Raw genomic sequence first — 12830 nt, 5'->3', positions numbered from 1 at the left:
GGGTAGAAGAGTGGTATCCCCCATTGTGAACTTGATGGCTTCCCAATACTTAAAGGCTTTTCTGATGAAATAAGTGGTGACATTAACAAATGTAATTTTTAAATATTGTCTAATGAAACACATCAACATTTAGAAGATATGCATAACTCAGCAAAGTTGAAAAAACTCATGATGTTAACAAAGACAAGAGTTTACCAAATCACACACAGGTAAAAGATCTATGACCAGGACAAATCAGAACAGACCTAGAGCAGAACAGGCCAATGGGTTTTAGTACACGAAAAGTCTATTGATAGGCGTCAGAATCTAAGCTCTTAGCTAATCTTTAAGAAACTTACCACGCACGTACCCAGTTTTGGTGTAGTATCAAAGAAAAACATCCACAATTACTGAAAAGGCTATTAAAATACTCCCTTTTCCAACTACCTCTCTGTTTCAGGATGAATTTTCTTCACATAGTTGAACAAAAACAACATATTGCAACAGGTTGAAAAAAGAAACAGGAGAATCCAACTGTCTTCTAATATACCAGAGATTAAAGAGATTTGCAAAATGTAAAACATGCCATTCTTCTCACTAGATTTCTTTTGTTTTGGAAAACATAGTTTTCGTAAAAATGTAATATTTACGTTAACATGATGGATTTTTTTTACTGTACTTCTACAGAGAATATAAATATACATTTTTAATATCCCAGTTTTAATTTCTAATAGAGTAATTATCAGTAAGTACATTCTACATAAACAAAGCTCTCTGGAGCCGTCAGTAATTAAGAACGTAAAGGGGTCCCGAGACCGACAAGTGTTCTGTCCCACAAGAGTGCACCCGCTGGCCCTCTCCACGCCTGCACCTAGCTCTTAAATGCTGGGAAACCACTGGCATCCCAATGCTGCCCTCTGATCCTGGCGTATTTACCCAGCTTTCTCTCCCATTGTCTACATTGATCATTATTCATTCTCCATTCTCTCAAACCTCTAAGCCCTTTATTTGTCCCCTTGTTTCCAGCAAATGGCTAAGCCACACTACAGAGAAAAGGGAAGCCAGCGAACAAGAACTCCGAATTCCTCCCAGCACGAATCCCTTCTGCATTTCAGAATGGAAGAGGAAACCCTCGCCCTGTCTAAGGCCACCCCCTTCCAGCTGTCTTCCAGATCTCAATTTCTCCTGCCTTTCTCATAGTCAGTTATCTATTTCCTGCACTTCACTTTTTCCTTCTCTATTGGCACAAATGATCATCACTTACATATGTTCAAGACTCTGCAACCTTAAAGGAAAAATTCATTACTCTGTGCTGGGTATCATGCTAAGTACCAATTACAGCAGGACAATAAAACGTTTCTCTACTCGGCCTCCATTTCCTCACCTCCAGTTCTCTTTGCAGCTGCCCAACAACTGGGAGTCCATCCTTAATGCTCCACTGAAAAATCCCGAGGTCTTAACTAACTTCCAAGGTGCAAAACTAAAGGATCTTCAAGTCAACTGCTAATTCCCTCCTTCTTCAATTGCTTTCTTCTCTTGGCTGTCAGACAACTTTGTTTCTTCCTTACCTACTGGTTTGTTCAGATTTTCTATTTCTTGTTTTCTTTTGTCACTTATTTCACTTTGATTTTCCAACTTATTAGAACATATTAATGCATTATTTGCCCTAATTATTGTTTTATTATTTACTGTTTTCCAGTAACTTTCATATTGGTTACTATAGTTCTTTCCTTTATTGTTTCAATTTCAGGGTTTCCTCAGTTTCTGTTAAAGGAGGTGTTTTCTTTTAAATTAAGTGGTTTCTATATTTTTATAAATGAAAAAAGCAAATGCAGAAGAGTGAATCTAGTATGCTACTGTTTGTATTCAAAAAGGAGAAAAGACATTTGCTTCTTCACATTTGCTTTTATATGCATGAAATAACTCTAGGAGACCCCAAAATTGATAATGTTAGCTGCTTTGGAGGAGGCGAACTGTACAGCTGCGGGACATGGGTAAAAAGGAAACTTTTTATTGTACACCCTTTAGTATGTTTTGAATTTTGAATCATTTGAATGCATTACCTATTAACAATAAATTTAATTTTTGAAAATTAATTTGCTTTTCATTTTAAAGAGTCCTAGTGAGAAAAATATAAACATTTTGCTTCATACTACGTGACCCCTCACTTCAGAGCAACAAAACGCTGTCAAAAACAAAAGGTTCCCTACCATGTTTCAGATGTCACTCTGCACACTTTTTGTTTAGAAACAAGAGCAGTTTATATAAGAAAAGCAAGTTAAGCAGTGACTTCTAATTATAAAACATTATTTTATAAACCACATTGAAAACATACTTTGAAATACAAAGTATGGTGGATACATTTATGACAGAATTGAAATTGTAGGATGTAAGCATTAATAATACACCCCCCTTTATAGGTAAGTCAGGGAGGGTAGAGAACTTGCCCAAAGTTAAAGAGCTCTCTAGTAATGGAGCCCCAATGAGACTTCAGGACTTGTTTACTCATTTCACAAATTTAGTTTCCTTTCTGGCCATATTCAAAAAATCTGAACTCTAAGTTTGCTGAATTAACGACAGAATATACAACAGAACCCCCCAAACACAAGTCTGAAAGCGGCTGGTAAGGATTTTAAGACAGCACGTGAGCTGACAGTACATTTATTCGGGTCTCTCCTAAAGCACCGGGCCTTTCCGTTGGGCCTCTCACTCCTGCAGATTTTAGAAACGAGTTGAGAAGGGTATACATAAAGAGCACTTCTCCTTTTAAAGACAGAACCTAATTCCTGTGTGGTGCTTTGTACATGTTATTCTTGGACTTTGTCCAAGCTGTACTGTCTGGATTATAAACCTGAGATTCATGGGTCTAAAGAGTACAAGTCTTTCTACCACATCACCGGAAACGTCGGCCCACACCAATGAGGGAGAGTCAAAATTTTAAAACCACAGGCAACATGATTGTCACCATTTCATTAATTAGAATCGACATTACTTCAATCAGATGAAGGTTTTCAGTGTTTATATAAATGAAACACGAGTTCTACAAAAAGACACTGGAGAGCTAACAAATACACAGCCTGGACATCCAAAGCAGAGCAATATGTGTGAGATCACGAACCACACGGCAGGGTCAGTTTCTGGCTGAAGAATGAAAGTAAGCCTTCAAGACTCTGAGGGGGGGCTTCCCTGGTGGCGCAGTGGTTGAGAATCTGCCTGCCGATGCAGGGGACACGGGTTCGAGCCCTGGTCTGGGAGGATCCCACATGCCGCGGAGCAACTAGGCCCGTGCGCCACAACTACTGAGCCTGCGCGTCTGGAGCCTGCGCTCCGCAGCAGAAGAGGCCGCGATAGTGAGAGGCCCGCGCACCGCGATGAAGAGCGGCCCCCGCACCTCTATGAAGAGCAGCCCCCGCTTGCCACAACTAGAGAAAGCCCTCGCACAGAAGCGAAGACCCAACACAGCCATAAATAAGTAAATTTTTTTAAAAAATAAATAAAAATTAAAAAACTTTTTAAAAAAGAGTCTGAGGTAAGAAACCTAATGGCTGGGCACTCAAACACAATGTAAAGAGACGCAATGATTTTCAAAGTGAAAGAACTGTCAACTGTCAAGGGATCCTGTTAGCTAGGCAGTATGTTCTCTCAATGACGCCATCCAAAACAGAAAACTATGCCAAAATCTACCCTGCACAGGTGAATTCTATGTATTTCATAGTATATATATTTACATCATTACATATAAATTTATGTAAAAATGTATGCAAGAAATAACACCAATCTTACAAAGTCTTTCAGAAAATAAAGTTAAACAGACACTTACTGTATGCTCCAACCACTCCACTCCTAGGCATTCACCCAAGAGAATGAAAGTGTATGTCCACACAGAAACCTGCACACCAATGCTCACTGCAGCTTTATCACAATAGCCAAAAAAATGGAAATCATCTGAATGCCCATCGACAGGCTAAGGAATAAACAAACTGAGGTTTATCCATACAACGGTGGAGTACTGCTCCGTAACAAACATAATGAAGTCTTGATACAGAAAAATGCATAAATGAATCTCAAAATTATTAGGCTGATTGAAAGAAGGCGCTGATTGAAAGAAGGCAGATAACAGAGGAACATACTGAAAAATTCTGTTTACATAAAACTCTACAAAATGCAAACTGATGTAAAGTAACAGAAGGCAGACCGGAGGTAGCCTGTGGACAGGGTGGGTAGGGCACAGGTGGGGCAGGAAAGCAGGACCACAAAGGGGCACAAGGAAACTCTGGGGTGAGATGAACACATCCACTCCCTTCATGGTGGTGACAGCGTCCAGGTGTAAACATGGCAAAACTCACCAAGTGTACACTTTAAATATGTGCCGTTTGCTGGGGGTCAATTATACCTCAATAAAGTGGCTTAAAAAATAAACAGCACACTATGGAAGCAACCAGAGTATCCGTCAACAAATGAACAGATAAAGAAGATGTGGCACATATACACAATGAAATACTACTCAGCCATAAAAAGGAATAAAATTTTGCCATCTGCAGCAACATGGATGGACTTGGAGGGCATTTGCTAAGCGAAACAGACAGAGAAAGACAACTACTGTATGATATCACTCATATGTGGAATCTAAAAAGTACAACAAACTAGTGAATATTTTTAAAAAAACAGACTCACAGATACAATAGAGAACAAACTAGTGGTTACCAGTGGAGAGAGGAGAAGGGGGAGGGCAATATAGTGAGAGGGGAGTAAGAGATACAAATTATTAGGTATAAAATAAGCTACAAGGATGTACTGTACAACACAGGGAATAGAGCCATTACTTTACAATAACTATAAATGCAATACAGCCTTTAAAAATTGTGAATCACTGTATCGTATACCTGTAACTTATATAATATTGTACAGCAACTATACTTCAATAAAAATAAGATTAGATTAAACACAGGGGTAGCATTTACACTGCCTGACATTACAGCTCACCAGAATGCGACAGCAACCAAGTGAGCGTGGCACGGACATAAGGATCAACAAACAGGTTAGGACAAGGGAGCAGAGCAGCCAGAACGGAGCCACAGTGAAACTACTACTGATTTTTGATGATGCCAAAAGCAACCAAAGGGAAAAGAAAAATATTTTCAATAAATGGTGCTGAACAAATGGATAATCACATGGAAAACAATAAACCACACCCCTACCTCCCATCATACAAAGAAACTGATTCAAAAAAAACTTTTAACTGTTTTTTATAAAAGATGAAACCATAAAGCTTTTAGCTCTTATAATAAGACTATCTTGGGCTTCTCTGGTCGTGCAGTTGTTAAGAATCCTCCTACCAATGCAGGAGACATGGGTTCGATCCCTGGTCCAGGAAGATCTCACGTACCACGGAGCAACTAAGCCCGTGCGCCACAACTACTGAGCCTGCACTCTAGAGCTCATGAGCCACAACTACTGAAGCCCACGTGCCACAACTACTGAAGCCCGCACACCTAGAGCCCACGCTCCGCAACGAGAAGCCACCACTATGAGAGGCCCAAGCACCGCAACAAAGAGTAGCCCCCGCTCACCACAACTAGAGAAAAGCCTGCGCGCAGCAACGAAGACCCAATGCAGCCAAGAATTAATTAATTAATTTTTTTTTAAAAAAAGAATATCTTACTCTCCTGAGTAAATGTCTAGGAGTGGAACAGCTCGATAACGTAGCAGGCCTATGTTTTCTTTTTAAGACGTGACCAAACTGTTTTCCAACAGGTTATACTATTTTATATTTCTAGATAGGATACGGTCAACAATCACCATGAAAAATTGGTAAGTCGGCTTATTACATACACCAGAATGGCTGAAATTAAAGACCGACAACACGAACTGTTGACACAATGTAAAGATCTGAACGCTTTTACTTTGCTAGTGGAGGTGTGACACGGTCCAACCACTTTGGAAATGGTCTGGTGGATTTCTATAAAACTAAAAGCATAACGTGCACCATGACATAGCAATTCCACTCCCTAGCATTTTCCTAAGAGAGATGTAACCATGAGACTTGCACAAGAGGGTCCGCAGCAGATTTATTCATAATTGCTAAATCCTGGAGACAGCCCAGCTGCCCATTATCAGAAGAACAGATTAACAAATTGGGTCTATCTGTATAGCGGAATGCTTCTCGGCGATAAAAGGAGGAAACAACTGATACATGCGGCAACATGAATAAAATCCAAAACATTATTCTGATTAAACAAAGTGGGTCATATAAGAGGACACAGCATGATCCCATTTATGTGAAGTTATAGGGCTGGCAAAACCAAGGGACAGTGGAAAGAAATCAGCACAGCAGTTTCTTTGGGGGGGAGGGGCTGACTGGAAGGTGGAATGAGGGTAATATTCTGTATCCTGATAGAGACTGGGATACACAGGCATATGCATTTGTCAAAATTCACTGAATGGTAGGTACACTTATGATTTGTGTATTTCTTCACACATAAAATTTTGCTGACATACCAAAAAAAGTATAAACAAACACTAACACTAGTCAATGATATACATGCCAAATTATATGTTGGCAACTATGTTACATTACATTTTAGGGGTAAAGTGTATTAATGTCTGTAAATTAATCTGAAATGCATAAAAGTCAGTACATTGCCCTCATGACCCTGTGTCTGCAGCTAGAAAACACCTGTCTATGGATTTGCTGTTCCAGAAGAGCCACCTCACCTTTGGCCATTTCAAGTGGTTTCCCAGCCTTTTACGGTTCATCTGTGATAGGCGAAATAGTAATGACTTCGCTTGTGGAGAAGCAGCCTTCTACTATCCTAAAATGTTCTGCCTGTCTTACTATTCTGAGGTAAAAGTAGTTTCTGCATTGCTAGATGGACTGATGAATGGATATACAATGATGGAGAGATGGAAAGTTACATGATAAAACAAAAATATATTAAAATATTAATCGCAGGTTTAATTGCAATATCTAGATGGTAGGCGTATGGGTGTTCACTGTACAATTCTTTTGAGTTTTCGGTACATTTAGAACTTTTCACAGTGAAATGCTGAGGAAAATAAATCTTCTTTGCAGATGTCAAAACATGGTATCAACATGACAAACTCGCTAGCACACTGTTTTCTGACTATACCAAAAAAACCATGAAAGGCTCCTAAATGACCACTAAAGAAAGAGGCACTGGAGAGGATTACAGAAGACCATGCAAGCAAAGTGAGGAACAAGTGTGATGAAAGGCAAGTTCAAAGACCTGAATAAATGAAACAGGTTTAGAACTGGAACTGCTGATTGGTGATAGGGATAAATGGGCACAGAGATTTTCACCAGCCCAGAAATGACTGGTTCTTGACCTTTTTGTCAAAGATCCCTTTATTTTTTTAAAATAAATTTATGTATTTATTTTTGGCTGTGTTGGGTCTGTTGCTGCACACGGGCTTCTCTCTAGTTGCAGCGAGAGGGGGCTACTCATCATTGCGGTGCACAGGCTTCTCATTGCAGAGGCTTGTCTTGTTGCGGAGCACGGGCTCCAGACACGTGGGCTTCAGTAGTTGTGGCACGCGGGCTCAGTAGTTGTGGTGCGCAGGCTCTAGAGCACAGGCTCAGTAGCTGCAGCACACGGGCTTAGTTGCTCCGCGGCATGTGGGATCTTCCCGGACCAGGGCTCCAACCCATGTCCCCTTCATTGGCAGGCGGATTCTTAACCACTGTGCCACCAGGGAAGCCCCAAATATCCCTTTAATAATATCATCAACAGGAGGAGGGGAAGAGGGGTCACATGTATACATACATGCTAATTTTTTTATATTTCAAGGAACTGATGGATACTCTGAAGTCCATCCAAAGGCTCCACTTAAGAACCCCTGTTACAGGTAGCAACTGAAATCTAGAGGTGAATATGAAATTAATATAAGAGAATTTTCAGTGTGAAGAGAAAGAAGCATAGGCCTGAACTTTAAGGAAAACCAACATTTAAGGGATAAAAACTAAACAATAAAAAGGCAAAAAAAGAAGCCTGTAAAGGAGATCAGGAATAAGCAGCCTGAGAAGAAGGGAAAACAGGACACTGTGGGGTAAGAGATGTCAAGGGAAGACTGAAGAAAGTGGACCAGCCAAGTGCAAATGCTGCTGAGGTTAAGAAAGCATGGAGGTCACTGCGGCCCCTGATTAGGATGGATTCAGTGCACCTGTCAGGGCAGAAATCAGGTTAAGGAGTGAGTACGAAATAATAAGAAGCTTGGCTGTAAAGAAAAAGGACGGCTGTGTTTAAAAAAAAAAAAAAAAAAAAGATGGGAGAGATGTGTATGTTTCAGTGCTGCTGGAGATGAGCCAGTAGAGACTGAAGACACAGAAAGAAAGGAGACAAGTGCCATTCAGATTCTGATGATGCTACGAAAGATGAGAGCTGGGCTCCAACATCAAAGCGGAAGGTTTGACCCAACATACAGCCAATACCTCATCCACTTTAACAGGGGAAAGGTGAGGAATTTCTTGCCTGATGGCTTCTCTTTTCTCTGTAAGACTGAAAGCAGGTTCCTTAAAGAAAAGGATCAAGCATTTCTTTAAAAAATCCTCTGTGGCACACAGTGTAGTATCTTGAATATAGGAAATATTCAAAAAATACTGGAGAAAAAAACAAAGCTAAAATTCTACACAAAGTCCATGCTCAAAACTGCAACTAATAAAACTGCTAATTAAGCCCCGCTGAGCCTGCAGGAGCCTGGCTTTCCACATAAATAAGGCTTTGCAGTTAAATGAAGACTCACCAATACCGGGCTCCAAAGCACTGGCATTCTAGCAATACAGACACCACATTTACCTCCAAGTAGTTACACCAGGTAGAGCATTTAGCACAGGTGACAGGAGGCTGCTTTAGGAGCTCCTCCAGTTTTAACAAAGGGGCTCTCACAAGCTAAGTGTTTACTATCCAACTCTCAGACTAACAGTAAAAAGCTGGGACACCATGCTATCTACAGGATGGATCAACAACAAGGCCCTACCGTAGAGCACAGGGAACTACATTCAACACCCTGTGATAAACCATAATGAAAAAGAATATACATGTATAACGGAATCACTTTGCTGTAGAAATCACAGCAGAAATTAAACACTACATTGCAAATCAACTATAGTTCAATAAAGCTTAAAAAAAAAAAAAAAAAAAAAAAAAAAAGCTGGAACATCACTCAAAATGGCCAAAGAGGAGGCAGCACTTCTGGAAAAACAATACAACAGAAACAGGCGTTTCCCAGACACAGAAAGGGTAATGAAAAGGATTCACTGACCCCCAACCAGAATTGTTTTTAAAAATGAAACAGGATGGATTAAAACAGTGAAACATACGACAGAATCACGTGTAGTTAAGACAAGAAACGTTGCATGAAACATTTTTCATACGTATCTGATGAAAATACAGATTTATTTCTTACTGTGGCTAGGGCAGTGGAAAAAAGTTTGGAAGTTACTGACAGACACTATGATACAGAAAGATAAAGGATATAAAGCAAATGATTCTGTGTAAAATTATACAGCTGCAAAGCAAATGACTGTCTCCCCAGGCCTAAAAAAGAAAAGTTGTCCAGTTACACGAGCGGCCCTGTTATGCAGGAGCACTCACCCGCGAGGTGGGGACCTGAGATCCACCCGGCCCCGCCACAGGGCTAAGAGAAAATGATGCAACCCTCGTGGGCACGATGAAGTCTCGGCCTCATCATCCATGGAAAGCGCATCCTAACTGCCCTATGCACCAAGCAGAGCTGTTGTAAAGCTCAAATGAGAAAGCGTACTAGGGTGCTTTTCACATATATTAATTTAATTTTAAGTAATTTAATTCTTAGATCAACCCTATCAAAACTAGTTCTATGTTCACAGGGTGGAGATAAATAAACAGCCTGTCTGTAGTGGTGAAGAGAGCAAGCTTTAGAGTGGGAGAGATGGATTCAAATTCAGGCTCTACCTCTTGCTAGCTGTGCGATTCTGTAAATCAATCTAACTTCTTTTAGCTTCAATTTCCTCATCTATAAATGGGAGTAGCAGTAATTTTATGGGACTGCTGTACAAATTATATGAGGTATGAGATATGAAGCATCCTGCATAATGCTTTGCAAATTACTATTAATATTACCAGAACTATGACTTTCAGTATTTTAATCCCCACTTCATGTATTTCCTTTGCTGGTATTAATTGGGAAATCAATCTTACCCTCTGGGCAGGGTTATCTGAGCAATTAAATCAACTATCAAATTACAAGATGAAAGCCATCCCAGAAAAACAGTTTATATGTGATGATAAATTAAGAACAGTTATGTAGAATCAGTGTTTCTGTAATTGATCATTTTTAAAGGCTGGTCTATTTCCATGACAAAGAACCTAATTATGCAAACAGCACTGTAAGCCCTGAGAGTGAGCTGAGCTTTTCTTGATTCAATTTTCCCTCTAAAGCACTTTAAATTTCAACACCTGGCTCTAATACCCACTATGCATTTCAACATCTAAATTAGCTCTTTCAAATACTCCGAAACCACTCATCAAAAGGAAACGGCCCCTGAGTTACGGATGAAAATATCAAGTTACAACTATGGACAAGCTCTCTCCCCGCTCCCCGCGCATTTGCTAGATAACCTTCTATTTAATTAGCTCCACTTTGTTAATTGTTTTTAAAGTTTCAATGATCATGAAAGCTGCCATCTGCCAAGCTAACAATCCCAACTTACCTGCACTACATCATAAACATCAACCATACACTACATCCAAAGCCCTAAGTCAGACTGTTCTCAAAGTCTGGTCCACAAGACCTCTGGAGTCCTTGAGACTCTTTGAGAGGGTCCGTGAGGTCAGAACTATTTTCAGTACTAAGGTATTATCTGCCTGTTCACTCTGTTCCCATTTATACGAAGGGTGAAAAGCAATGATAAGTTCTCCTGAAGGCTTCACAAGAATCAAGACAATGGCACTAAACTACCAGCTGTCACTGATTCTTCAATGCTTAGCACTAATGGAGGAGTGGGGGCAGTTTCACTTAACTATCTCCCTGATGAAGTAGTAAAATTATTAAGTTTATTAAGTCTTGGTCCTGGACCTCATCTTTGTAATATCCTGTGTGACAAAACAGGAAATGTATATATAAAGCACAAACCCTTCCTAAAACGACAGAAGTGGACGGCCAGAAAAACTGGGGCACGTCCGACGAATACGGGCAGATGGGGACGGGGATGGGGACAGGTGGGGCGGCAGGTAGGAGAAATCGCCAAAATCTCGGGTTTTCCTGCAATTCCTACACCTCCATCCCAAAGGCTCCCAAGTGACTGCCAAGGGCACAGCGGTCTAGAGGGAACCGCTCCAGGGTAGCGGCGGAGCTCTGGCTAAACCCCACCCGGCAAGGACCCTTTCAGTACCGTTCCCCTCCCCCAGACTCCCCTCCCCCACGCAAACGCTCAACTCCTCCGTCGCCAACGCCCCACGACGCCAAGGGGCCTCACCACCAACAGGTTCCTGTCCTCCACCAGCTGCCGCTTCCGGAGGATCTCCGATTTCAGAACGTCCATCTCGCTGCCCGGGTTGAAGCTCGAGTTTTCTTCTTCTCTCTCCGGCTCCCCGGACCAAGCCTTTTCATCCAGCCAGCCGCCGCGAACCCACTACACATAGCGAGCCCAAAAACAGAACGGCAACAACTGACAGAGCCGCTTCCGGCGGAAGCTGAGGTGAGCGAGAGGAAAGAGCGCTCCCGGGCGCCTGTTGTTGACGAAGCCTCTGAGGGTTAGCGCCCCTGGCGGCGCCCTCCGGCAGCGCACTTGTAGTTTTCCACCCATGGATTCATGAACAAACGTGGGCTGAAACACGAGTCTTCTAAATCGATGCTGCATTGTTTAATAAGTTATATACCTATGTCAACTGTACTTCAATTTTAAAAGGAGAAAAAAGTTATTATACCTGCTTGTACCTGCTAGGTCAGGTGCAAAATCTTCTTAGCAAAACACCTCAATTATTTCATTAACGCCAGATCTTTACTTATTATACGAGAAGTTCACGTCGGAGTTCCTGAAGTTACCTGCTTGCCAAAATCAATGTGCTGGAGTGAGAAAACCCTGGACAATAATACTAGCTCAAAAGTATAGTGTTCATGGCTAGCCTGTGAAATTTCCCATAAACTTAGGCAATTACATCCATTTAAGTCATTTCAGAAGCAGAGTTGTCTCTCCTCCCTGAGTTCTAGATTGCTTACATGTCTTGGTGATAATTGAACATTTACCCCAGGAAACTGAGATAATCTCTTTGGTCACGGGTTCAGAAATCAAGATTTTCAGTGAGATGATTGGAGATGTAATCAGAGATTTTCATTTTTTAAGTCCAACCCAATAAGAAAAATTAAATTGGTGAAAAAATTATATCAGAGATTTTAATTTTTAAAAGACCTAAAAACTGGGGCTTCCCTGGTGGCGCAGAGGTTAAGAATCCGCCTGCCAGTGCAGGGGACACCAGTTCAAGCCCTGGCCCAGGAAGATCACACATGCTGCGGAGCAACAAACCCTGTGCGCCACAACTACTGAGCCTGTGCTCTAGAGACCATGAGGCACAACTACTGAAGCCCATGGGCCTAGAGCCTGTGCCCCGCAACGAGAAGCCACTGCAATGAGAAGCCCGCGCACCGCAATGCAGAGTAGCTCCCACTAGCCGCAGCTAGAGAAAGCCCGCGCGCAGCAGCTAAGACAACGCAGCCCAAAATAAATATATAAATTTATTTTTTAAAAAGATCTAAAAACTGTTTACAATGCATTTATTTTTGGTTCTATGCCATTGAAGCTGTTTTTAAATTTCGAGTTCAGTCATTACTGAACAATATTTGACACATTACTTTTC

The 12830-nt window shown here is 41.2% G+C and overlaps 1 protein-coding gene across 4 annotated transcripts in view; it reads right to left on the bottom strand.

Annotated features, from left to right (window-relative positions):
* The window catches only part of PRPF18 (pre-mRNA processing factor 18), a 70859-nt gene extending 59173 nt beyond the window's left edge, over positions 1 to 11686 (bottom strand). For 2 of the 4 annotated variants that reach the window (XR_010839903.1, XM_059059219.2), the window contains exon 1: positions 11453 to 11686. Coding sequence is in view for 3 of the 4 variants with exons in the window: in XM_059059219.2 (XP_058915202.1) it covers positions 11453 to 11518 (66 nt within the window). In the remaining variant the exon portion in view is untranslated. The remainder of the gene's footprint in view (positions 1 to 11452) is intronic. The other 2 variants (XM_059059220.2, XM_067030472.1) reach the window with 2 other exon arrangements.
* Positions 11687 to 12830: the final 1144 nt, after the last annotated feature.

Source organism: Kogia breviceps, chromosome 3 (genome assembly GCF_026419965.1).
Source record: "Kogia breviceps isolate mKogBre1 chromosome 3, mKogBre1 haplotype 1, whole genome shotgun sequence".
NCBI lineage: Eukaryota > Metazoa > Chordata > Mammalia > Artiodactyla > Physeteridae > Kogia > Kogia breviceps.
The sequence above is the reverse complement of the archived record's forward strand: the minus strand, read 5'-3'. Positions and strand labels throughout refer to the sequence as shown.